At 39.5% G+C, this 27824-nt stretch overlaps 4 protein-coding genes across 4 annotated transcripts; 1 reads left to right on the plus strand and 3 right to left on the minus strand.

The window, feature by feature from the left end:
- Positions 1 to 55: 55 nt before the first annotated feature.
- On the minus strand, positions 56 to 8222 carry zmat5 (zinc finger, matrin-type 5). The gene is made up of 6 exons (XM_004538099.4): positions 8086 to 8222; positions 6921 to 7091; positions 6729 to 6791; positions 6100 to 6180; positions 2127 to 2235; positions 56 to 2021 (listed from the first exon to the last, which is right to left on the minus strand). The coding sequence occupies exons 2-6, from the start codon at positions 7045 to 7047 to the stop codon at positions 1874 to 1876; spliced, it is 528 nt and encodes a 175-aa protein (XP_004538156.1). The 5' UTR covers positions 7048 to 7091; positions 8086 to 8222; the 3' UTR covers positions 56 to 1873.
- Positions 8205 to 8929, plus strand: uqcr10 (ubiquinol-cytochrome c reductase, complex III subunit X). The gene is made up of 2 exons (XM_004538100.4): positions 8205 to 8400; positions 8587 to 8929. Exons 1-2 carry the CDS (start codon positions 8260 to 8262, stop codon positions 8632 to 8634), a joined length of 189 nt encoding a protein of 62 aa, XP_004538157.1. The 5' UTR covers positions 8205 to 8259; the 3' UTR covers positions 8635 to 8929.
- Positions 8930 to 10263: 1334 nt separating this feature from the next.
- gal3st1b (galactose-3-O-sulfotransferase 1b) lies at positions 10264 to 12801 on the minus strand. Its single transcript, XM_004538098.2, has 2 exons — positions 12665 to 12801; positions 10264 to 12569 (listed from the first exon to the last, which is right to left on the minus strand). Exons 1-2 carry the CDS (start codon positions 12784 to 12786, stop codon positions 11432 to 11434), a joined length of 1260 nt encoding a protein of 419 aa, XP_004538155.2. The 5' UTR covers positions 12787 to 12801; the 3' UTR covers positions 10264 to 11431.
- Positions 12802 to 16031: 3230 nt separating this feature from the next.
- Positions 16032 to 27754, minus strand: prodha (proline dehydrogenase (oxidase) 1a). Its single transcript, XM_004538097.5, has 14 exons — positions 27329 to 27754; positions 26884 to 27092; positions 25194 to 25228; positions 23509 to 23658; positions 23289 to 23353; positions 22832 to 22948; positions 22635 to 22714; positions 22417 to 22498; positions 21191 to 21283; positions 20929 to 21075; positions 19716 to 19891; positions 19532 to 19630; positions 19169 to 19257; positions 16032 to 17645 (listed from the first exon to the last, which is right to left on the minus strand). Exons 1-14 carry the CDS (start codon positions 27677 to 27679, stop codon positions 17455 to 17457), a joined length of 1884 nt encoding a protein of 627 aa, XP_004538154.3. The 5' UTR covers positions 27680 to 27754; the 3' UTR covers positions 16032 to 17454.
- Positions 27755 to 27824: the final 70 nt, after the last annotated feature.

Here is a 27824-nt window from a genome sequence, read left to right on the forward strand (position 1 = left end):
CCAGGTGAGGCCTGTTCCCATGTTAATTAATAACAAATGAAATGGACATAATATCTGAAGTTTCTTCCAAGTGTTTAATATATGTTTTCAGTGTATTTTGTTTTCACTATAAATTGATCAAAGATATAGCAAAAACTACAAGTGTCCAAATCTACAATCTGATTCATTCTAAAACAGAATAAATAGACTGGTCGGCTCAGCAGCACCAAAAGGCATAAAAAGATCACAAAAGACAACTAAAGTGCATGATGACAGAAGTCTTTCAATGGTTAAGAAAAACAACTTCACAGATGGCAATTTCCCAGGACTGTCAACTCTGTATATCTCAGTCTCCTACACTTATATCTGATGTCATTGAGAAAGTTATGTCAAATGTTTCCACACAACTGTGTTAACTCCTAAGAAACAGTTTAAGTTTACTTTGGTCATTTGTCCCATTGCCATTCAACACCCTGTTTTGTATTTCTTAAGAATTTCTCACTTGGATGGAACCACTTGCCTTAAGTAAATCCAAAGAAAATGTTTTTTGAATTGACTGTATTTCATTGAAATAACACAAATGACACAAACCAAAGAGGATTCCTTAAAAACAACAATAATGAGATAGAGCATCTTTAGGTGAAACAAGCCTGATCCACGGAATTCCCACCCAACACCTCAACTGAGTCAAAGGATCTGCAATATCCCTGTGCCAGACACCACAGCACACTGCATAGAGGACCTGTGCAAGGTTAGGGACCTGGACACCTCTGAGTCCAGTCTGCCAACAACACATGTGCATGTTTAACAAGCATACATGTGATGCATAGGGGATGGTCAACCTGCAAGCAGCCAGGCAAAAGCAAGATGCCACATCCCTAACCTTGTCACCGCCACCGTTTCCCTAATAGCATCCAGTGGTAGCCTTCAAGCACAAGGGAGACCTACACAATATTAGGCAGGTGTTGTGAAGGATGAGTGACTACTGTACATTTCAGCATAATCTGAGCAAAGAATATTAAATACTTGAGGGGTTTTTTAAAAACAAAAAACAAAAAAAAAACAAAGACAATTAGAAATATATTAGTCACAAATCCAAGGGATTTGCACGATGCTTACTAAGAAATAAATTAACCAACTTTCTGACTAATAAAAGTTTCATTATAAGATTCAATCCAGTGTTTCACTTCACATATCATTTTGAAAATTAAATTGTGTTTTCTAGTGGCTGGGTTAGTAATAAAAATGAAGTCATGAGATCAAGATCATAGGTGTGAATGTGCGAGTGAATGTGAGTGCGAATGGTTGTCTGTCTCTGTGTGTTGGCCCTGCGACAGACTGGTGACCTGTCCAGGGTGTACCCCGCCTCTTGCCCTATGACAGCTGGGATAGGCTCCAGCGCCCCCTGCGACCCTGAAAAGGATAAGCGGACGCGAATGGATGGATGGATGGATGGAGATCAAGGAATCCCCCATGATGCAGCACAGAATTAAAACCATGCAAAAAAAAAAAAAAAAAAAAAAGGTTTCCATCTGCTCGGCAATCATTCATTCCCTTTGGGCCCACATCATATCAAATGTAACTCCTCAGAGGAGTCTCACTTTAAGGCCACTCTGTGACTTATCAGTGCAAAAACTGCATCAATTACCCCAATGTTGTACAGTTACTGTTCATCTCAGATTTTGTTTTGAAATATATGCAAATACTTTACTCATCTAAGAGAAGTAAATTTATTATTCAAACGAAAAACAGCAACAAACAACAAGTGAAATCTTCCTTTCATGTTGAAAATCCTTAAAAAACTAAAATAATATTGGTTTTCTGAACTATTCCTCCTTTTATTAATGTTAGGTATTGGCTTAACAGTCATCTGAACCCTCAAAGCGAATGTCACTCAACCCCACTCAGTGTTCATGTTGATTTTCCACCCGCCTGGAGGAGGGGGTTGAAGTGAGGGCGGTAGGTCAAGAATGGAGAGGAGCTGCTGAAGTATGCCATTTTCTGCTTGACTTTCCTCACTGTCTTCCTCGGTTTTTAGATCTCTGTAGAAATAAATAATAGAATAGGTGAATTCATAATCAACAGGAGTAAAATTTGTCATGCGAGCCATGTAGAATGAGTGTTAAAACAAAAATGAAGGTACATACCCTTTACTACCGAGGGCAGCTCTCTTCTTTTCCCTTCTCGAGAGCCATTCTTCTATACTTCGTCCAGGCATAATTCTGTCCTCAGAGTCCTCTCTGTGTTGTCTTTCATCTGAGAAAAGGAAATAGCTCATTCAACTCAGCATATAGCAGTTTACACACTCATCTGTAGGAAATGTGCTCAACAAGTAGTACTTGTCTTTCTTTACTAGCAGTTTCTTTGAACTATTTTTTTTCCAGAGAATGTTTAACTGCTGGTCTTTGTGGTTTTAATTCAGTAACCCCGGTTCTCTGAAAACAGTCAGTCATCTCACAACGGCGAGTGCTTTCTGGCATGGCCAATCATAGAAGCTCCTCCACCACCACATCCAACTAAGACAAACTAACATGGGCTCCCCAACACCCTTTATGATAGCCCCACCAGACATTTTCAAGGTACTTCTTCCACGTGCCCTTGCAAATACGGCAGTGCAGTGAGATACTGCACTCAGCTTTCAGAGAACCGGTGTTACTCTGGTGAATGGACACTCTCTTTCGAACCTTACGGTACTCTGTATCTCATAATGGATGTTACAGATCATTCTCAGATTGCATACTCTAAAGTCTATAACACCATACCCCAGGCAGGTGGATAACTCACACCCACTCCAAAGGTTAAGAGCACACACTAAGTATCATTGCACAACTAACAGCTGCACAGACGCCCCACACATAAATACCATTAAAATGAGATAGCTGATGAGATAGCCATTCCTCAGGTGAAATGAGCACACAGATACTCAGGAAGCTTCAGTATCTGGGACTTCTGTGCCATCACAATAGAGAGCAAGCAATAGGACAGTTTCTCAAATATATCAATTGTCATCATAAAGTGAACGTATGGAAAGAGTGTGGAATGCTTGTTTTGGTGGAGATTAGGGCTCGGCGATATGACCCAAAATTCATATCTCGATATTTTTTACCTGGACGGCGATATAAGATATATATCTCGATATTTCATTTTTTTTTAAAAGCCATAAATGTCTCACATGTCTCACTCTGTATATTTTATATATTTTATTTATTGTTTACTCTATTTAATTTGTAAAATATGTGTACACACACACACGTAGAAAAATATTTAGTATACACATCCAGAAATGCATATACTATTATATATTGTACATATATTTATTAGTTTCAGATGTAGCCATTCTTGTATTTTGCTTGTTTACATTATTGTATTTTTCACAACTCTGTTGCTTGTGAAGCTCGCACACAAGAATTTCACTCACATGTGCTGTACCAATGTACCTGCACATGTGATGTGACAATAAAAGTGATTTGATTTGATTTGATTAGATTAAAGTAAGAACAAAAAGAGAGTTCTTAGTCCAAGCTGTGTCCCAGATGTCACACAGGCATTTCTATTAACATAGAGCATAGATGTACATAAGATTTACTCAAAAATAAATTATGAGCATTTATTAAATAATAATGCTCCATAAATAAAAGACAACAATGTTGTTTTTGTGCATAACAAAAAGCTCACAATTGTGCAGTCAAAATGTAAACTAAAAGACGCTGAGCATAATAACAAAGACAGATTTCACAGCTGCTCTGTTCCCAACTTCTACTGTGTGACTGACAGCATTGAGTTTGAAATCCTCTTCGTAACCACGTCTCTTAACAGGTGCCATTTATAGTCCCTATACACAGTAGGGTAATATTACGTTGAAGCACAGTACGTATCACTCCACGAAGGCTCCTCGGTAGCCGTAATGCTCTGACAATCCATCAAGCGGTGCAGCACCGTAGCTTACCAACGTCGTACTAAAACATTTTTTGACAGATTGCTGAGCGCCGTGTTCCACATAAAATCGGTTCGCGGCCATCAAGCACAACCAGAATTCATACATAAGGCGCGCTGTCAACTTTTGAGAAAATGCAAGGATTTTAGGCTGTGCAGCGCCTCTGGGCTGCATGGCGTTAGCGTGGTTAGTACGTTAGCGTGGTTAGCTAGCTTACACGTTGACGGCGTCCAGCACCACGCACGGGGCGATGTGCAGTAACTCGGACACGGCAAATCTCCGTTAACATCTTGTCGCTTCCTGCAGGTGAAGCGATGGGGGAGGAGGAGGAGTTGTGTTCAGTGAAGGAGGGGCGAGGCCGAGTAACATTGCGTAAAGACAAAAGTGGACGAAAGAGAGGCAAACTTGCGGCTCCACAAGTATAATTATAACGTAGACTATATCGATATAAAGGATATTGTCACACCTCACACCTTATATCTCGTATAAAAATATATCGATATTTTTTAAAAACTCGATATATCGCCCAGCCCTAGTGGAGATGATACATGAATGACTGTGCCATCTACTTTCATCTAATGCCTCATCTACTACATACATGCCGGAACAGCAGGCATGAGCTGCTGACAAGAAGCTCACGCAAATATTTTTCCATCATAAAGATTCCTTTACTCCACCTTCTTGCTGCAGGACATCTAATGCACCATCTTGCTGCCACAAGCTTTCAACTTTTACAAAGATCAATCTAGGAGGGAGATGGAGAGAGCTGAGTTTCCCCGATAGTGAAGCTCAAATTCCACCATGTCTGGGCAGGAGGGAGAACAGCATCCTCCTCATTATCATCTCTGTGGAAATCGATGTAACATCGTCCTTATCTTCTTCAAGTTCCTCTTCAGAATTGAGGAGCTGGTTGAAGAACGTAGGAAATTCAGTCTCTTGCTTCTTGAATATGCCTCCCAGCAAGTGCCAGCTAAGCTGGGTTTGTCACTGGACTTCACCACAGTGTCGGATTATTAGGGACCGGCTTTTGAGGCCACTAACCCTCGCAAATGCCACTCCAGGATTCTGCCTAGCATTGCGCTGCAGTGCTCGGGAGAAGCATGTTTGACATGCATACATATTGTTAAGGAATTTTTATTGTTTTATTTGATTATGCTTCAAATGTTATGTTATACATATTTCACCAGACACAGCTTTCTGTTGAAACAGGAAGCTGACCCTGTGACACTGACAAGAGATCAGTACAGAAATACATATCTGCAGAAGTTGACTCGCAGTATATTATTCTTAGAAATTGACTTGCAACACACATACTTTGTGACACACACACACACACACACATACACAGACAGCATCAGGACCTGCGTAACAGTAAATGTGATTATATTTGCATATTGACGATGTAACCTATAAAAATAAACGAATACTGCAGTTCGGTGTGATTTGCTCTGAGCTTTTCACCCGTGCAGCACGTTAACCTACACAAGTGTCTCATTGTTGTTTATTCACCTGACTGTTTGTTAACTGTAAATCTCTGACACATATGATGGGTCTTTCCCTGACATGGTGTAGCTACAAGCAGCTAGGCAAAACCAGGACGCCACATCCCAAACCTTGTCACCACCAGCATTTCACTAATGGGTTCAAGTCGTAGCCATAACCACCAAAGCTCAGCTTTACAGCTAACAAATAGCTGCACAAACACAAGCTTTTATTTTTGTAATGAAAACATAATTGCAACAAAATGACAATTAATCCTGAAACTACAAAAACCCAAGTTTGGTGGCTACCCTGATGGCTGCATCTGTAAACAGTTAAGCATTTGAGGACCGCTAAGGAGCTCTAATGATCTTCACGTGGAAGAAAACAAGGACGCTGGTATAGAGCCAGGGGACAGACACCGTTTTCTTGAAGTGATTTATGTGTCTTAGACGGGGTATTAGTGGGCACACAAGAAGATGCTTTCCACTGCTATAGGGAGTGAGGTTGAAAAGAGAACACAGTATTCTCCAGTATTATATATTTAACAATTGTAATACAAAGCTAAAAGTTCAAGTAAATGTTTTTACTTTGATTAGAAAAATATCTTTCCATTTGAAATGATCTGTATATGATGCTTGCTTTGCTTCAGGGTCCTGTAAAGCGTATCACAAGGTAAACAGCACCATCTTCTGTTCACAGCTTACCTTCCACCTGTCTTTGTAAGTTAAATAGCTCTTCTTCTGTCATATGAGAAAACCTGCAGTTGGAGCCAAAATCACAAATTCCTAAAAAACAGAGAGAAAGAAATTCCAAATTTAAATTCATTTTTACTGATACTAAATCAATTCACAAAAATATGATCAAAGTGCTTTACTTTGTAGAGTAAAAACAATATAATAATTGGGAGAAACCCCCGACAGCCTTGTTATCAGGTTTAAACACGATCTTGGCTTCCATTTTTTCACAGTTACACCCAAGATATTGGAAGGGAAGCTATCTCCTGCAACAGGTCGAGGGTGGGAGGAAGATGACAGCACTGTTAGTACGCTCACTGAAACTTTTTGGAAGACTTTTCAGGGATCCTTTCGAATAATAAGGAATTCAAATAGTCCTGCCTAGAAGTAACAATTTATTTCAGTATTTCAGAAGAAAGAAGGACATCCTAGAATATGCTAGAGAAAAGATAAACACTGGTCAAAGTGGCTCCAACATTCCTCACACCGTTACTGCTGGCCATGGTGTTGTAATCTAGAGTTAGTATAAGTAGCACTAAATAAAGCAACTTTGCTATTGCTTGTATTTGTCAGTAGAGAATTACAGGTCATTCTGATACCTTTTTGGAGAAACTTCCTGCAGGGCTTCTTTTCTTGCTCATCATTCAGAATAGCTGCAGAGTCTGTGAAGAGAAAATGCTGGTTATCATACACAGTTAATCACATATTATGAAAAAGCAATGCATCATTTTTCAACTACAGATTTTCATGGATATGAAAACCCTGGTCTCAGAAATAACTGCTACTCTCACCTCTAAAATTGTCAAACCAAGCTTTTTTTGCTCGGTGATGCTGAACACCATTCAGATGCTTTTTTCTGTTATGCATGTTGTCCTGAAAGGACCGGTCGCAGTAGTCACAGTAGTACCTCTTCCCCATGGTCAAAGTTGTGTTCGGAGTATTGCAATATCACCTTTAAACACCTGAAAGACAGTAAATAGTAAACAAAATCAAAACTGTTCTGAAAATATAGAGTAAAAGAATATGTGAATAGTTTCTATACCATGGTTAGGGTGACTTTAACTAAGAAAACCTACATCAGTAAGGAACAACTGACCACTGTGCCCACATCTATTAGATTATAACAAAAATATGAGCAAGTACATATGTAAGAAACCCTGGAGAGGTGTGTGAGTGAAAAGGGAGACAGGCGTAACAGTGAAGATGCAAATAGTAGAGGTAGTGGAGGCAGATGACCCAGGGTCAATCATCCAAAGCAACAGACAGTGCACAAGAGAGGTGAAGAAGAGAGTGCAGGCAGGTTGGAGAGAACGGAGATGAGTTTCAGGGTGAAAGAGTGAAAGAGAAGGTTTACAAGATTGCAGTGAGATCTATGGTTTGGAGATGGTAAAAAGAAAGAAAAACAGGAGGTGGAGCTGGAGATGCTGAAAATCTTGACTGGGAGTGACCAGAATAGACAGGATTAGAAATGAGTACATCAGCGGGACAGCTCAGTTTGGAGACAAAGTTAGAGAGGCAAGGATGAGATGTTTTGGATAATTGCAAATGGGGGATAGTGGATATTATGGACAAAAGATGTTGAATATGTAGCTCGCAGGCATAAGGAAAAGAGGAAACCAAAGAAAAGATTCATGGGTGTCTTGAAGGAGCGGTGGCCCACCACTAAAGAGAGCAGCCGGAAGAATAAGAAGACGTTTACAGCAAAATGTTCATATACGTTCACGTGTGCAAGCCAGGGTTAAAAATGCTTGGGAATAAAAGTCCTTACACGACAAACTGGGACCAACAGCACATCTACTGACACAAACGCCCGCGACCATTTATTTAGTTGCTATCTGTTTTGTTTTTGTTTGTTTTTTAAGTCTGAAACTACGAAGCATAATTGAAGAAGCACTGAGCCGAAACACGTGCATACTAATCACACTCTCAAGCCCAAAACCGCACAGCAAACCATACCTCAAATATTTATCCCCGACGAGATTATAGCATGCTGGCTACAATCTAGGTGGCAAAGGGGTTGTCCTAACAAAAGGTACCGGGTATCTGTTTATTAGCATCCGGCCACCAAGCTAAAGCGGAAGTTTCGCGCTAGCACATCCGTTCCTGCGCAGTGAGTACTGAACCGTCGACATGGCGTTGGCTAAGTCTGTCTACAATCTTCTCTTCAGGAGGACATCTACGTTCGCTGTAACCATCATGGTTGGAGCTGTCCTCTTTGAACGAGTATTTGACCAAGGTGGAGATGCGATCTTTGAGCAAATGAATCGCGGGGTGAGTGCGTGTTTTGAGCTTTTAAAGCACCTGACCTTGTACGCAGAGGGCGAAGCGGCGCTAGCGTTAGCCGAGCTAACTTGCCCGCTAAGTCGAGCGTTCTGGTCTTTTGACAACTTCTTCGTTTAGCAATGCCCATCAGTTGTCTGAAAACTCTAACGTTACATTGCATGTGTTTTATTGCAGAAACTGTGGAAACATATTAAGCACAACTATGAAAACAAAGAAGAATAATGGGACACTGGCTGGGGTTCTATAAGGCTCGATGGCATATGTTGTCACATTTCCATTATCCATTCTTCATGGGCTCCACACCTGAATCAATTCAACATGGACAATGTGCTCAAAGTCATGCCCAGGCTATCGGCGGCTGCCAAGGGACCTACGAGAGCCGACAGACGGTCCAGACCCCGTGAAGATGGAGCAGTGGTTCCTGTCGCTTCGTCTCCTTCCTTGATGTTAATTGTAACGCCTTTGTTTTCCTCACTGATTGTAAATTGTTAAATTAAACATGTATTTGTCTAACATACTTAAGCGTCTTGGTTTATCACGTTGAATATCTTTAAAAAGTTTCTATGTCCTTTCACCATGTAGTTATTTCTAGTATCTAGGAGAGAACTCGTGTCAACTGCATGTTTGCAAACTTTTAAGCAAGTGATTTCTACTTTTGTTGGCATCAGTTCTTGAAGAAAACATTTTTTTTCAACCTGTATTTAACCAGCAAAGTGTATTGTTGAGGCAGTCTCTCTTGTGTGGGGTTACAGAGGCAGCATTAATCTGACATTATTTGATGACAAGAAAAACTGAAGGTCTTGAAGAAAATCCACACAGAAGCACACACAAGGTGTCTGTTTAATGGGGAAAAGACGTTGTCTAGTATATATTTGCAGAAGTTGAGTTGCTATGGGGTTTTCAGCTAAGAGTTCTGAAGTCATTTGTCAATGCTTAACAATTTTGTAATATCCCCTTCAATGAATGTACAAGTCTTAATATCTTAATGGAGGGTGGCATAGATTTTATACTGGAAACCCTTCCTGTTCCAACCCTCCCACTGTTCCAGGCTTAGGACCAGCACTAGGCCCCTCAAAAGGTCAATGTGTGTGTCTTCCCGGTCTTGGATCTTGTGCTTTTATGGGTGAATGTGAATGAACCCCTATTCATGCACTCTGTTAAACCTGCATTAAAAGACTGATCACCGAAAGAAAAACTATTAATTCCATAATTTTCTTGTGGAAGTTATACAAGAGCAGGATTCTGTCTTTCAGCAATTTGAAGCACTTCTACTTTATTATATTGTTAAGCAGGGAAGGAAATTGCAGAGGGAAACACACAAGCAGAAAAGGCACCCAGTTAAATGAGGCAAACTGCCACATAACCACAAAAATATTTGGACCAATTGACCACTATGGCCACACTCACTGCATTACAGTAAAACTGGGTCAAGTTCATGTAACAAAAATAACATTCACATCACCAAAAGGTAAATGATTTTCAGGCTGCTAGATTGTATCAGTTACATTCATTGGCTGATACACAGTAGGTAATGACTGATACTCAAACACACCTGTCACAAGCTTTCTGCTGTTGCTTTTTACAGTTTGCCTGACTACAAACTAAAAGCAGGTGTAAAAAATGTTTTAGTTCTGGAAAATTTATACACACACAAGATTTTGCGCTAACTAAATAACATAAACATGTATTTTTGTTTCAAACCTCGGCAGTTCAAACAACCTTGCCAAGTCAACAAGTGACAGTAAGTGATGGGATGTTAGTGTTATTTGTACTGTAAAACTTAAACTTATCAGTTGTAATAATTAGAAGTAACACTTAATCTTATCAAACTCAATAACTAAACAAGCACCCACTATCACAACAAATGGAAACTAAACTAAAACAAAATACAAAAACAGTTGCAAAAACACTGTCTTAGCTCTGCTGCAAGCACATGTATAAGAAATCATCCTTAAGCAAAAACGTGATTCATATTTTCACAATGCAGGGGAGGTGCATCTAAGCTCCAGATTCTGACAACATGCTCTCCATATCACTATCATTCTCATGGAGCCAAACCTGTGCAGAACTTCTCCATGGACATAAAAAGTGATTATGCTCTTAAATTTATCCAGTGCAAGGAGGTCCATGTATCACTGGAGTTTGTGTACTCTCCAAGTGTCAGTGCATCTGCCAGCAGCTACCAAGTGAAGAAATTAAAAGTCACTAACTAAAACCTTCTCAGTCTTGAAATGCCAAAGAGGCAAATTTTGGCAAAATACAACAGCTCTTTATTTAAACACATTAATCAGCTGAGTCACCAATGACTTCATCTGCCTGAACTGAAGATTAATAGATAGGTGCGCGTGTCCAACCATGTTATTGATGAAGACAACTGGTGTAAACTATTGAGAGGGTTGGAGAAAGGCCTCAGCCATTCAAATACATTCCACACAGCTGCATTTGAGTCCCAGGCCAGTGGAGGGCACACTATCACTGCCTCATACTTCCACCTGCAAGAATCCAGGTATCGCTCATGACTCACTAATGGCTCGATTACCATGTGCTTAACAAAACACCAATACCAGGGGTAGGTGAGCTGTTACATAGCTTGAAACAAATGTATTAGAAAACAAACATATAAACACATTATAACAGGAATGCTGGTTTTGTAAGTAGCCAGCCTGTTTAAGCCTAAATCTAATGTTAAAAAGAAAACATAAACACATTGCCACTAACACACTAGCACAGTATTTGTTGAGTATTATTTGAGATACACATAACCAATGTTTTGGCCTTTCTCTGAATATATTCCATAACACGTGCACAAAATGTGACATTACTGTGTTTACAGTTCAAATAGGCATATTTTCGCGTGACAATGAACTGCCAGTAAGAATTTATTATTAAAACCTGAAAATGTTTAAAAATAAATAAGGTGAAAACATTTGTTAGGAGATGAGCATAACACACGAACATTCACTACATTAGTATTTTTACTCAATTCGCTTGTTAAAACCAGTAGGCTATGGCTCAGCTGTCAGTAGATAGCATCTTTTAACCAACCCCACAGTCTTGTGAGCCACAGGCTTACACCCAGCTCGGATAAGTATTGTATTTCAGGTGTGAGCATTTTTTCACAGACTGTCCTGAATCTCGGATCAACATCTTTCTTAATGTTGTAACCCAGGATGGAACTCTCTCCAACCGGCTGCCAGGGCAGGAAACGCCTGTTCTGAATCTTCTGCGCTTCAACCGCACCTCCGCCTTCAATACAGATGTCCTTCATCTCAGCATTTCTTCGCCTCAGCTCCTCTACTTTCTGCTTCATTCTTTCTCTCCCATATGCCTCGACTCTGGCCCAGAAGGTACCATTAAAATACTGATAGAGTTTCCAGTCTGCCCCATTCCACTGTAGAGCTTTGGCTCTCATCTCAGCATCCAAATGAGACACGGATGAGCTCTTGCGAGCATTAAGCTTAAAGTACAGGATGTCCTCCATTGTCCAACAGAGCAAATCCTTCAGCAGAATAAGAGACTCCTCGAAATATTCTGCAATGAGGACCAGATGAAAACGTCTTGATAAGTTCTTAATTTCTGTCATGACGCGAGGATCATCAGCCTTGAGGTTGTTATCCAAACCAAAGTCAAAAAAGAGCAGATTTTTTAGATAGAATGAGTTGAAAGCCTCTGGACTGTAAAAGGCCCAAGGGTTGTTCAGAAACTCTGCCAGCTTGTTTTCACCTCTGATCCTCCACGTAAGGGGAACTGCTTTGTGGTAGTAATGGAAGGAAGATTCAAAAAGATCCACCGGGTCACGCAAGATGGTGACGTACACACTGTCTGGAGGCAGGAGCTTGGACACTTCTTGATGATCAAAGCGCATGTGGTTGCAAACGATGTTGAAACATTCTCCAGGTTTGTAGTCCTTCACCTGGGAGCACAGGAACGGCGATGGGTAGAAGAAGTCATTGCGCCCATCAGGAAATGCAAACCTGAGCTTGTGCTTTTCTCCAAACCTGAAGAGGATATTGAGGATGGTGCTGCTAGCTGTTTTATGCGTCTTCATAAACATGACATTCACTTTGGGTGAGCACTCTTCTGAGTGAGTCTGCTTGATCAAACTTTTGTTTTGTAATTTTGCCACACCGAGGGGACACGTGTCTTCTTGGGAGTCGCTGTAAATATATCCAATAAGTCAGTTTACCGAGTTTATCTTATCATATCTCTTATCTTTTGTGAACAAAATAATGATTTCCTTTGAAATATTTACCTGAGTTTCACTTGGTTTGGGTTTCTTAAGCAGTACAGCACCACCATGACGTTGGTCAATAAAACCCATGGAATCAGAACTCGTAACAGAGCCTTGCATTTAGTTGCTTTGATGCCTGACATTATGTGAACCGAGAAGAAACCTGAAAATGAAATCAGAGGTTACACGAGTATAGAGGCGAGTATAGAGGCGAAAGGCAAACACGGCTCTGAATTTACATACTTCATTTGATTTTACTGTTTAACTGCTGCTCTCACAAGCGCCAGACAAATCAATGAACAGCCCAAGTATGCATTTGTGGCAGGAACATCTTGCACAAAACCCTACTAATTACCTCCATTTTCATTTTTTATGGCAACAGTAATGAATAACGACTTATAAACATACATGCAATTCCTATGTTTTAATCTGTCAAGGGGAAAAGGTTAAAACAATGTCCATATGATAAACAAGGAGGGAGGTACAGACTAAGGAGATAAGAGAGAAAATTGCTGCATCGTTCAAATGAAACATACAGCCCCTATGTTGACACTAAACACATGTTTATGGTTTTATAATTTCCTCTTCAACAAACAGCAGAGAAGAGAAACAGATCAGTCTTTGCTGTAACAGCATCGTGCTCGAAGAAAACATCTCATGTGAAGTGAAAAATGACTGGACATCACGTTTCTACTGCACTTCTGTTATCGACACGGGAAAGATGCTCACCTCTGATTGGCCAGATAAACATTCCAGATAAAGGCAGAAGTGGTGTCATGTGACTCTGGCTCTTTTGTACTGACTAAATATTGCTTGTGATAGCAACCCAGGTATGAGAGTATTTGCTGAGTGTGTGTCACCAAGTAGCGAATAAGTAAGTCGAGTTAAGACTTTCAGCCTGCGTGTAAATGGTGTTGGAGTTTTTCTAGCAAAACAGAGAGTGAGAGTCTGACTTACCTGAAGATGACAGCATTAGAGGTGTTAGGGTGAGGTTAGGCTCCCTTCTAGACCTTGAAATCGCATTTGTCCATCCTAGAAGTGGTATCTTATTGGCTGCTGGATAAAGAGGAAGAGGAATTCTCCTCCCACAGGGGCAGGTATGCAAAGTAGCCTGGACCTGAAGGACACACCTCTGTATAACTGTTGTCATAAATAACCTATCAAGCTAAAAAGACGTTGCTCTAAAATGTGTTCAATTCATGTGTATATGTACAAGTATATGTTATGGTAAATATGTTATGGCTTTGATGATAGTGCATTGATGAAACTTCCAAATATAAGAGGAGGTGCATAACTATAACTGTATTATAGAAGTGTACTAAACTCTGTGCTAGCTCCAGTCACATTATTACCTCTTTGCCAGGTTTTCTCAAATTATTTTTTAAAGTCTGAAACAGACTGTATTAGCCAAATATTATTTAGCAGTTTATAATAAGTAAATGCAGTAATTAGTACTAACCAGTTTAAGTAAATTTCCTGCATTTAACCATCGTATCCAACCAAAGGCAGTAGCTGGTAAAGTAAAAAGTAAACACCTTAATGCTGTTTAAGAGAACTTGTTGGTCCAGTCACACGAGCACTGGTTAAGTCACAAAGCATTTTCTTTTTATACTAAGCTATATATTAAGATTTTTATGTCAAGTCAGTTCTCTGTGACCACATACACACTTTATTAGTACACATGTTATTTACTATCCACAGTTTAGAATATATGTAGCTAGGATATACTGTTTCAAAGCTTGCACAAATGTTCATGGATGCAGTTTGGACTCCTGAGAACACAAATCTTACTATCATTCATTATCTTTACACTTACAATATAGAATGTTGGTGCTCAGGTTAGACATGGTACAGTTTGGATATAGCCGTGTGTGCTGTGCTTACTGACTGTTTTTCTTCTGTCCCTAGATACTAGGGCACAGGTGTTGGCTCAGCTGCTGTTGCAGTTTACTGAATTATCTGTTCCAGTAGGTCACATCAACTTAGCAGAGGGAGCCCACTCCTATGTGGCAACAGCTACGGCTGATGTCACTGACATCAGAATACGTCAGAGGGTGATCCAGAGTATTTCACTAAAAAATAAGAGCAGGGTTGAACCTATACCAGCTTAGACTGGATAAACGTAGGAATGCCTGAGGCAGGAGCTTAAAATAGTCATTCTTCTTTTATTTCCACAAGTTTTTAAGGTGACAGATTTTAAAACATTACTTAGTAAAAAGCTGTTATTAGATCCAGCTGTCTTAGCTAATTATAGACTGATTTCTAAGAGTAATTATCAAACAGTTAACTGATCATTTGCATAGCAGCGGTTTATTTGAACAGTTTCAGTCAGGATTTAGACTACATCGCAGTGCAGAAGGTGCGAACGTTACAAATAGTTTTCTTATAGTCTCTGGCTGTAGACTCATCACTGTTTGTCCTGTTAGACCTTAGTGCAGCTACTGTTGTCCACGGTATTTAACTACAGAGATTAGAATTACCATGCAGTGATTTGAATCACATGTCTGATAGATTCAAATTTGTTCATGTAAATGGAGAATCTTCCTCCCACACAAAATTTAGCTCTGAGTTCTGTGCTGGGACCAGTACTTTTCTTGGTCTTCACTTTATACATGCTTCCCTTAGGAAGTATTTTTAGAAGACATTTCATTGCTATGCAGATGACACACAGCTTTATCTGCCCACGAACCCAGATGAACACAGGTATATCTTTACGGGTTGATCTTTAAGACATAAAGGTTATTGCTCATGGTTCTAAAAAAGATCTTTATGTAAAATCTGAAATATCTAATAAATATGTCGTGTAACCCACTTTAAAATTAGGCATTAAGCTTTCCTTTTTGATAAAGGTTATAGTTAGGACTGGATCAGGTGACCATAAACCCTTCCTTAATTACACTGCAATAGGCCTAGGCTGCTCAGGAGCTTACCATGATGCACCAAGCATTTTCTTTACCCATCTCTTTCCACTCTCCGTTTACACACCGCTATTGTATTTAATCAGCAGTATTTATTAAAAGCTCTGTCTCCCATTGTCTTTTGTCCTGTCTCTCTCTCTGCTCTCTTCCCTTTCTCCTCAATCCCAACGATCATGGCACATGGCTGCCCCTCCTTAAGCATGGTTCTCCCAGAGGTTTGTTCCTGCAAAAAATGAGGTTTTCCCTCCCAGTGTCACAAAGTGCTTGTTCGTAGGGGGTTATCTGAATGTTGGAGTTTCTTTCTAAATTTGTAGGGTCTTTACCTTATAGTATAAAGCACCTTAAGCAAACTGCTGTGAATTGGTGTTATAGAAAAAAAGTGATTTGAGAATTGAACTGAATTATGTCAGTCTTTGGGACCACCATAAACATTTGCAGTCTGAATAAGAAAAAACAAACAAACATTTCTTGTTCTTTTTCTTTAAAATTAACTATTTTATTTATTTACATATATTTACACAAGTACATAATATCTTGATACAGCAGTGATGACGAAATAAAACAAGAAAATAAAAGAGAAGACACAAGACAACATCTCTCATCAGAAATTGACATCTACATATACAATAAACTGTATGGGTGACAAATTAAAGGTAACACAAATCATTCAAAGATGCTCACAACAACACCTCTTTGTAAAATTCTTCTCCATGATCACAAAAGCCACATGCCATTTCACCTCGCCCACAGCTTATATTATATAATAGTGCAATTGTTCTTGTAGTACTTGAATGAAAGCTACCTAAAAACTGCTAAATTATCTACGGCATGATTTTTTTTAACATTTTGAAACATAGGTCACAACAGTCCCCGTGTTTCTGCTTTGAACATCTGTCACCGTTCATGGATCAGAGCATGCCGTCGATTTCACCGATTGTGAAAATTAGGCCATCTGGCGGATGTCAACAACTGAAGCATCAAAACATTAATAACTCCTCAAATGGATCACACCGAGTCTCTCTGTTTGCTGTTTGTTTTATCAGAGGCGAAATGAAGGTTTGCTCCTGCAAACATGTGCTTCAAAAGACTAGGTAGTTATCTCGCCTGCAGGCATCTGCAGCAATAATTCCATTTGATCTGCCGTTCCTCTTTTGTGGAGTGGACATGAGAGACTGAAACAGGGATCATCTTTCCCGGGATGCAAAATCTATTGTTTACAATTTTATAGAACTGATTATGATTAAAAACCACAAACGTGACTACAGATGTATGCAGTTTTAATACAATTAAAGTTGCTATAATGCAAAGTAATTATGTTTTCACACATAATCCCTAATTAAAAAGGTTTACCCTTTGGAGTGGTGTACAGTAAGAAAAAAATAACCATAAGGCACTTGTATCTTTTAACTCAACACAATACTTACCACAACATGCAAAGAGTACAATTTTTAAAAGCACAGGATGGCTTTTATGCACACAAGTAGGCCAACTTTGGCATTCAAACCTAATTTCTTATCTTCCACTGAATAATTCAATGTAGTCTATCAGGGAGGACCACCATTTAGAAATACACACACATTAAGTTATTTTTAAAAAGTTTTTAGATGTATGCTGATTTTAAGAATTATCAAGGCCAGTTTAAAAGTTAAACAAATACTAAAATCACATTTTAATGTGACCTAACATCTTCTGCTGCAATATTTCAGCACTACTGTATTGCATGAATACTTAAATATTTAAAATATTTGTCAGTAAAGCTGAAAAACAGTCTTTGCTCTGTCCTCTAGTGAACCAGGAAAGACAAGTCCCAGCTACAAAGAGCAGCTAACACAGAGGTACACCAAGAAGGGTGGAATGCCCAGAAATATTTTGCATATTGTCTGCAAATGTGATTTAGTAAACAGGCTTGTAGATAATCTGACCAGCCAGCAGTCTGCGCCTCAGCTCCTTCCACAGCAGGCTCCTCTCTCTCTGGGATCTCTTCATGATCCCGCGGTTCTCTTGAGCACGGCGGGACAGGTAGGGGATTACTTCATTGACAGGGCCGTATGGAACGTATTTGTAGACTGGAAAACCTGCTTGGCCTGTTTTCAGATAAGAGAAGGAGATTCAGTGTTCACAGTCACCACCATGTGTGAATATGGTGTATAACAGCATGCAGTCGATACATTCTGCTTATAATACAAGAATACATTAAGTTAACAATCGCGAATGAAGTGAACAAACAGAGGGTACCAAGTTGTATTCACACATGCACTGAAGTCCTGAGCTTTCCAGACAACACCTGACAGAGGTGCATGTGGGAACACAAATGACTCGTGTAGTCAGACTGGACATTAAACGGTCTTTAAGTTCACAATCTACGTGATGTCCAACTGTGCCTGTTTCACAATAGTTGAAGTAAGAGTCCTGTGAAATCATGCAAGACCCCAGTTTAAACCAGAATATTTCAAGTTGTGAGCACACAGATGAGCCAAAGTCCTGTTGTGTGCTCGACTGTTCCGCTAACCAACGTAGGGGGAGGTATGGGGAGTGTTAATGTTCAGTGAAAAAAGGTGAAGTAACGAATGGTGCGGAAGAAACTATAAATCAAATTCCTAATAAATCACTTTTAAATTGCAATAAAACTAATAAATTGAGGTTCTGCAGACACTTGACCACTAACAATCATGGGACAATGTAGGATCAAGTGAATAAGGCCCTAGTCACACTGGCTTAGAGACCATCCCCCCGACTGATTGTGAGTGAAAGCTGGAGGCTGGAGGAAAATAAATGCTACAAGCCGAGCCACACAGGTCTAGAGTGCAGTCAGTGACATTCGTTATTTGCCTGAAAGTGAAGGACTTGTCTAAAAATACTGGCCAGCTGTTTTCCGAGCTGAAGTGAAACCATCGTAAAGTAAAATAAAAGCTTTACCTTTTGAAAACTTTTACTTTGAAGGCGAACCTTTTACATTTTTGCTAGGCTTTTAACTACCACTCGGCTACTAGTTGGAGAGTTTTAGTAGACATAAATAAAAACCACAGGCAATCCAAGCAATTAGTGGAAGCTTTTTAGTGCAGCACCTTTTTTTTGCAACCAGTTTTACCCAGTGCATGAGCAACAAGCAGTTTAATTTGAGCCTGAGAGTGTTAAGTGACACCGAGGTCTGACTCCTCTTTTAGTGAGTTTCTCAGATATAGATATCTCCTTTGTATTGAGGGATTAATCATCTGCAAAATCAAACAAATGACTTAAACAGCAACAGTCTAAAAATATAAAGTTGAAGCAGCTGTTAAAGAACCTGGATGATAAATGTTATGTTGTGTTTGTACAATGATTAATATCATTCACAGGAATAAGAGTAGCATTAAACTTCTCCTCAGACTACTATGACAGGACAAGCGTGACATTTTCTAACACTAAGTGAAGGGCACTGGCAACACAAAGTGTTTGCTGTCAACATGACCTCAGACAAGGTCAGTGACTGCCTGGATATCGTAGCATTGACATCACTGGGAACAACACTTCAGTGGTACGTCTTTGACCACATGACCACACGCCTACATGACATGTGCCTCGGTGATTTCGCAGCATGCAGTTTACTTTAGTGCTGAGTGTAACATACCTAGTGGGAAGCTGATCTGGTCACACATCCCCAGCAGCTGTCCAAAGTAAACTTTATTCTCAGTGGGTGACAGGCCCATTTCATTCATCCTGGAAAAAAAACAAAAAAAAAAACAGAGAAACACATTTTAAAGGACTGTTACATAATCAGATGTGGAACATACTATCCCACCACTCTCTGTTAACCCTACAGCTGCTTTGGAGGCTTTACAAGGAATATTTCACTTTGAGCAGTTATACAAGTATGAGTTCAGACTGTTAGGGTTAATCCTTCAGAAATGAAAGCTTTAGGGTATTTGTACATGCTCAAACTAAATCTGAGTTTTGTCTCTGCACATGTAAAGTGCTCAAGGACAAAACGTACTTATCGAGGGTGAACTTCACTGTGTCCTCATTGTGAGTTGCAACCATGACATTTGCTTTCCTGCTGTGTTCAATCTCCTCCAGCACATACTCCAAACACCTAAACAAACAGTGGAACAGATGGTTAGGATTTATGCAATTTCTAGCAGAATCACCAAGCGGCTTGATAAAAATTCAAGACTTACTTATGATACATCCTGTTAGTGGCCTCATAGTCTGGGTTTATTGGATCCTCATATCCAATTTCCTTCGCCCTGGCTCTCTCTTGGTACATGTAGGCTCCGCGAACAAGTTTGGCACCAAAGTACCAACCCTCCCGCCGAGACAGCTCAACATCCAAGGTCACGTTGTCGTAGGCTTCCTAAATGCCGTTAACAACACAAACTTAAAAGGGCATCCAAACCTAGCATAAAATAACCACAATTATGCTAATTGTAACATCGGTAGATGCAAAATTGCATGATTAATGTGCACAAAATATCTTTTGTTTTTTTAATATATATAAAAAGCCATATCATTTAAGGAAAAAATGTGGAGAGCTCTTAACTTGTAGTTATATCTTCCTCATCACTACAATCACAAGAAAAGTGTCATAATTATCAGATCCTGTTTGTTCTCTTTACACTGCACATAAAGTTTAGAGTTCAGATGAAGATTGTGGTGATCACTTTCAGCACTCTCTGTGGTCAGGTGCCACTATCTGTGTAGGTTCTCAGTCATCCAGGTCACGGTAGTGCAATAAGCTTGGAAAGAAAAGTATTTCTCAGACCTTGTTTCATGTGATGAGGCACATGATTAATAATCTTAAACGACAACCCACACTAGGGATTATACAACTGGCACTCTCCACCATTTGGTTTTAGGAATGAAGAAGCCGCTTGGATGAGAGATAAAACATTTTCATGAAGTACAAACATTTTTCTGGTGGTACCTCGGTCCAGGCTAAGGACTCAAGGAAATTATGTATTTCTGAGGTTGTGGAGCTGTTGAAGTTGTTCCCACTGGACTTAAGATCTGTAGACACTGCTTAAGACCCAGTTTACAGATTTTGATCTTGGATGCTGAGATATAAATACATTTCACCTCCTTACTTATGGACAGATTATTGAGGGAGAAACTGGCAGTAGTATTGGCAGATTTGGGACTAATTTTTGTGTAATAAACAAACTGATGTGCCACAGTTTGGAAAGCACTCTGGCAAAGAAACTTCCTGTTTCTTATAAAACATTGCTTTAACTAATAAAGCATTGTTAAAGCATATTTAAAGAAATACTGCAAAATAAAAACACTATCGGTATACTCTGTGTGCTTCGATAGGTTAGTAAGTAGCAACAATCATCACGACACACACTAGTTTATCAGTCGAGTTCAGCTTCATTGAGAAAACTGCAGTTTCACCTTGAGGTAACACTGGTAGGTGTTGAAAATGACTGGCTTTTCTCTGTTGAATTTCCTCTGCATTTCCAGGGTCAGGCGACTGATAGCTGGTTGGAAGTACGTCTGCTCGGCATCCACCATTAGCCTCACCCCGTTCTCTACAGCATGCTGGAGTGCACAAAAACAATTAGAGAGTAAAATATGAAGCACCATATAAAACCGTGTCCTATCCCTATATTGTTGCCCACACTATTTGCAGGTACAGGTTGCTTAGTGTCCTCACCTTGGCCAGAATATCCACTCTCTGCAGCATTCTCTTCATCTGCCTCTCTTCTTCTTCGGTAAATATATTCAGCAAAGGCTCCAGATGGCCGGTCTATGCAACCAAAACAAAAAGATATTAATCGACTTTATGATTAATATAAAGCCGTAAATTTTATCTCCATGTGACTGGCAGGAAAGAGTTCAACATCGGTGCCAGAAACGTTTCCTATATTTGTCAGCTGCCCTCAATTATACTGGCTACATGGCCAATGCGAAATGAGCACTTCCCAAAACAAGTCCCAAAACATGCTATTCTAATGCATTAAAATGTTTTTGCTTGTGGTGGGAAGGCATAATGTTCCCCCAGGTTGGCAATTTAACTTGTTGCCACAAAGCAATAAAGACTTTATGACAAGGTGAGAAACACAGCTGTTGCTGTTGTTGGCACTTCATTTTTCTAGTTTTATTCCTCATTTTAAATCGTTTATTACACCATAAATTTAATAACATAGCTATAGATAAATCCTAAATTAGAAAAGCCATGTACAAGAAGCATTTTATCTACTTTAAAAGTTCATAATAATTAACAGAAAAAGGTAGTCATCTTTTTCATTGGCCTTTAAAAGCCTCCAAAGTTTGGATTTGTTGGCTTTATAAGCTTCTAAAATGTGGAAGGTAATGCTGTGACACAGTGAAAATGGAGAGATAAGACAACAAGTGACCAAAGGAGGCCACAACTGAGAAGAAATAACAAGATTAATAGCAGAACAAGTACAAAAAAGGGAGAGACATTTGATTGTCGAACACAGTTGTATTTCTGTTATCAACAGTAGACATAAAATAGCATAGATTACCTTTACTAAGTTCATATTATCTTAACTGTAACTAACTTGATGCTCTCCTAAAATCCCACCGCAGATTCTTTGCAGTTGGCCTGAATTAAACAGCCGATTCTCTTTTTAGTAAGGCCAGTAAAGGTTTTGAACAAAAGGTAGTAGGGAAGGCATTAAGGCAAAGGGTGTTTTATGTTTGCGTTCAGTCAAGCATGATAATTTTTTCCACTTCAGTGGAAATGGCTGAACAAACATGGAGTGCCTGGTAACAGCTTATCTGTGTATTGCACAGGGAATAAGAAACAGCGTAGAGATGAAGCAATACCTGTGATCATTCAAACCAAACAGCTGAAATCCAGTCGTTTTTTCTCCCACCTCCAAACCACTAAAACGTCATGTGATGATGACTCACCTGAAGGTTTGGCACCATAAGCAGATTTGAAATCTTTGTTGTGTCGTTTATTAAACTGTTCCAGTCCAACAGATCAATTGTTCTAGAAGTAAGACATGAGAATATAAAGCCAAAAGAGAAAAAGCTGAATAAAGGTAAAACTAGAAATAACTTGGATGAAGAATTAGTAAGGTGCAGTTAAAGGAGATTAATTGTAAACAAATGAGTGACTGTCCTACCCAGACAGGCCCAGCTTCTCTCCAGTAAACCAATTCTCTATGTCATCTTTGGCTCCAACACCCAGCTCAGTCAAACTTTCCTACAATGAGAGTACACCTCAGTTCATTATTGAGAACCATAAAGGTTGGAACACCTTAAAAATAACTAAAAAAAAAATGACATGAAGACATCATTTGAGCATAAACTTGCATATCACCTTGAGCTGCTCCAGCTCCAGTTTCTGTTCTAAAACCGTCATTTGAGATTTTCCCTGTTGCGCCGACAGGAAGTTAAAAAACCGTCTCCATTTAACCAGGACTTCGGAAAACTGGAGCTGTTTGAACAGAGGGCAACATATTAATTATCAAGTAACAGCAGTAGTTTTATCCGAGGGTTTGTAATGGGGTTAACTGACCACAAGAGTAGTTTGTTTACAGACAAAAATCAAACAGTTTAACTATCTTTTAATCTTTGACACTGAGATGTAAAAACTACTTTTTTTACTGATCAAAACTTTAAAGTGATCAAGTAAAAAGAAAACGATTTCCTCCTGTAGTCAGACTAGTTCTTCTGCTACATTTCTTTGCTAAATTAAGGTCATTTAAGACTTAAGTCTAAACCCTGCGACACTACGTTTCAGTTAACAATGAATGAATGAAAAACGTTAATCTTACAAGGAACTGTGGACGACCCAGTGCAGTCATTTTGATAGCAGAAAATCCATCATTAGAAGCTCCACCTGAGAGGAAACAACAAACCTCATGTCACTTTTTTTTTATTAGATTTTTTTCTTTAAATAAATAATCTACTTCGTTAAATTACTTTTTAAGTATTTATGTTTTACACTATTAAAATGAACCCAAACTGTGCTTGACCAGCAGTTGTACTACTTACCAGAAGCTTTAATGCAGTTTATGAATGTCTCCATTTGCATATCACATTTGGCCTCATCTGCATAGAAGTAAGTTCGTGCACTGATAACTCCCCCGCGCCTGTCTCCAAACTGACGATGGGCCTTGTACTTCTTCTCACGATGATCCGCACCTGAAGTGAGACGCAACTTTAGTGGCTTGTTGCATGAAAAAAAACCCTCAAGTTCACCAAGATTTTGATATCCCGACGATTAATAATCAATTCACATACAAAGGAGATTTAGAGCCTAAACAACACATCATTACTATGCAACTATAATGGTCTATCAAAGGTATCCAGTGCATATTTTGTCCTATATGTGCAAATAAGAACAAGATTTTTGATGGAATTTAGGATTGTTGTTATTATTATATAGCTCATGTGTGGAGCACATGTAGCAGTGGAGCATCACAGATATAGAGAATGCAGTGCAGAGAAAAGTGGTGTCTTCTTGATAACTTGCTAAAAAATTTGTGAAATAGATTCTGAAAACCTGGCTGACCAATAACCAATAACCATTTCCCTTGCTCATAATGCCTGTATGTACCCAAGCTCTTCCTTAACAGGTGGCCCAATCTGAACGAAAGTTTGCATGAACATCGTCACACATGCAACAATTAATAACAACTATATGTATTTTAAAAAATGCCTTAATAAAATGATAAATTTGTTCAAGTTACCAATAAATATTTAATTAGGAATTTGAACTACTCATAGGGCTAGACAATGTAATTCTAACACACACACATACTTACATATAAAAATAATATTGACCAGAAGATTAGAAATTAGAAATCATGATTTCTTTACTCTTGCATCAGTGACTGCCCCCAAAGAAGTCAGCTTTATTCGGGACCTAGATAGCATGCAAGATACCTCTTGCATAAAATCCTGGAGGTGCATGTGTTTTATTTTTAAGCTTTGCAGATGATGTAACTGTAATAGAGACAAATGTGTTTGTGAAAACCGAGGGAGGAAAAGGAGGCAGTGGAAAATCCAGGATGGTCATTGGAGAGCTCCGACGAATCCGAGAGCCCTGAAGTAACACGATGGCTATAATGCTGCCTTAACTGATCGCATTTGATTTAAGAGGAGCAGTTTTACTGCTATCATTTATCCTACAACGTGAATGGATTTTCATCAGAAGGAATTCCATCCTAAAGGGGGGCATTTTTTTAAGTTTGTTACAATTACTGAGAGCACAATAGATATCAAAAACAAGCTTTACTTTATTCATTTAAAACTAGCCACTCTGGTTGCAAATCAATGTGCATGTAACACATTAGCACTTTTAATTCAGCTCCCACAAAGACTGATTTGAAGTAAGTATAAAATAAGTTTGTCTCAGAGTGATTGCCAACAGGTAAATGATACACAAACACATTAAATATCAACCCCTTAAACACTACCCAGCTTCACCCCGCAGTGTCTGTTGAACTTGACATTTCAGCCCCCACAAGATCCAGTTATAACCAGTAACATCCTGACTAGACTACGTGGATGCATAACTATGCATACTAAACCACCGAACAGCTGAAGCAGCTGACTAGTCAGCAGCTCAGCCTTGTCAGCTTACTCCACGGCAGTTCTTTAGTCAGAGACGTATGCAAAATAAAATAAAAAATAAAATAAAGTTTGTTAGTTTTGTTTTTTACTGACACACATACCTGGACTTTCTTTCTCTGCCTCAGAAACACATGAACTGTAAAAAAAAAAAAAATGTCATTAGAACAGTAAAAAAAAAATAAGGCAACAGAAAATTTGTCTCATCTTTGTTTCTTTCAGTCAGATCAATAGCAACTTTTATAACACAGCATACTAACAGTAATAAGACAATGAATAGCAGAAAGTCTGAAAAGTTTCAAAAAGACAGATGACATGATGATAAAAAGCACTGTTTCGTTCTTTTAACAGTCACAATGAAATCTTATGCAACCGTGACAATGACCTGCTTTTCAAGTTATGTTGCGACGTGAGAGACGCATTGGGGAACAAAGGCAAATAGCCAAGGTGAACTAAAACTAAACTAAAAACTAAAACTTGATTTGAAAGAACATTTTAGTTAACCAAAATAAAAATCAAAACTAGATTTTTGATTGATTTTTTAAATTAACTAACAGATTTTTTTTTAGAACTTGTAAAAAAAAAAAAAGTACAGAGGAAATATCCTTAGTGTTAGCATCTGTTAGTTAGCATGATGAGGCATCATTGGTCTTTATCAGAAAAAGCAGTTTAGTTCCTCCTGTGTCTGTTTGTGTGTGTTGGGATAGTCCTAAGTAGAGCACTGTGGGTATTTTAAATCACAGAATATTGTGTAACACTTGCTAGTGTGCCTCAATGTGCCTCCTGAAAGCAACTCTCATGGCAACCAATGAGGCCTTTCAATGATGCCCATCCCATCTCTGAAAAACTGGCTCAACCAATCAGAGCAGGGAGGCCTGTCTTAGCGAGCCAATAGAGGACAAGCACTGTTGAACTGCCTGAGAATAACACAAACAAATTAGGTTTTGATTATAAAGCATTACATGTTATGACTGGCACTGCTTTGATAAAAAGCCTAACAGAAGCCGTCTGTGAGGTGATAAGATAAGAGGACACTGATATCAAAGTGCAGCCCAGAGGAATAGTTTTGACACTCAAGTAGGACACATAACTTGAACTTAAGTGATAATTTCCAGAGGGACAACTTAGTACAGAGACACAGGCAATGGTTAACCAAGAGCATTTCAAATATCACAACTACATTTTTTCATATGTGCATATGGTTAGTTAATGTGCCGAAGAGAAGAGGCAAAATGAGAGGAGAGGCTCTAAAACATGAGCTATATGCATGGAGACATAGACCTAAATACTTCTGTGGAAACTAACAGTCAAATTACTCATTTAATTCACAATTAAAGATATCAATACAAATCAGGTAATACACGTACTACAGTTTCTCAGTCTTTTAATGAACTTGTTGTACTAACACTGCTAAAATATCCATTACTGTGATTTTTTTCAGTCCTGGAGCTGCTCTTCTAGTGTGCGGCTCCTATTACAGCCACACATGGAGACAAGTAATGGAGAGGACCTCTCTTCCACAGTTTTCTGATTTCTCTGGGTTTTTATGATGTGGTGCAGTTACACACTTGTGATGACACCATGTGATGTTGTGCCATACAAAATAAACTTGACTCAGCTGGCTTTTATGGATTTAGTGAGCTGAACAATCCTGGGTATGCAGCTCACTAAATCTCATCTGACACACACATATATCAAGGTTTATCTTATCTCTTATCTTATATGGCATTTGCAAAGTTGTGCGCACCACATTCCTTAAGGAGAAATCAGCCTACGTGTGTATTTGCTACTCACTCCATCTCCTTCTTCTCCGCTTCCTCTTGTGTCAGGTCTTCTTCCACGCTGTAGTCCAAAACTGCCCCCACACCAAAGGCCTCATTTTTCCGAATTAACGGTTTGATGGAGTTGTGGTCTTCCCCTGCCACAAACTGCCCATAGAAGGTCATCTTCATCAGCTTCTCAAACATCCACTGTCCAAGCAGCTTCCTGCTCAGATCCATCAGCTGAAAACATGACAGGGACAAGAAAAACAACAGGTTACTCTGCCTGAGTGGTTTACAGCCCCTTTTTCATTTTCACCTCGGCGAGTCAAAAGCGGAAACACATTCATAGCGCGCCAACGCGGAGAGTTCATTGAGCTTTGGTAAAGCGGTGCACCGGTTTGGTGCTGATCTGAACGCACGTGTGTGTAGGGTTAACAGAGGATGCGTTATCGGGCCGATCAGTCCCGTCAACTCACCTCTTTGTTCTTGTCAACCAGGATGTCAAACGTACACAGCTTGAAGACCAACAGACTCCGGAGCAGCTCAATATTACCTTTGCTCTTATAGGCTTCCTGTGTGTTTTCGAAGTCGATGTGGGTTTTACTCAGCGGAGCTTTGGTAGCTTTTCTAGACTGGCTGATGAGTTCAACCGGCGCAGCCTCTACCACGGTGCAGCCATTCGTCTTCTGCTGCTGCTGCTGCTCCTTCTCTTCTCGAGTTTTGGTGGATGCGACTGTTGAGCGGCATCTCGCAGGCGAAATCCGCAGTTTTCGGATGCTGCCGGAGTTTGCCCTGACCAAGGGTGCTACAAACTTAGTGTACGACATGCCTTCTTCGCCTTTCTGAGCGGCAGCTGCACGCAGACTGAGACCGGCAGACTTCTTTGCCGATTGGATATTTGGAGTGTTGCGTAATGAGCGCGCTCTGGTATGTCAGAATCGGGAGGTGGCGCCCTGCCTCACTTGTTACATC

This window comes from Maylandia zebra, linkage group LG7 (genome assembly GCF_041146795.1).
Source record: "Maylandia zebra isolate NMK-2024a linkage group LG7, Mzebra_GT3a, whole genome shotgun sequence".
Classification (NCBI taxonomy): Eukaryota; Metazoa; Chordata; class Actinopteri; order Cichliformes; family Cichlidae; genus Maylandia; species Maylandia zebra.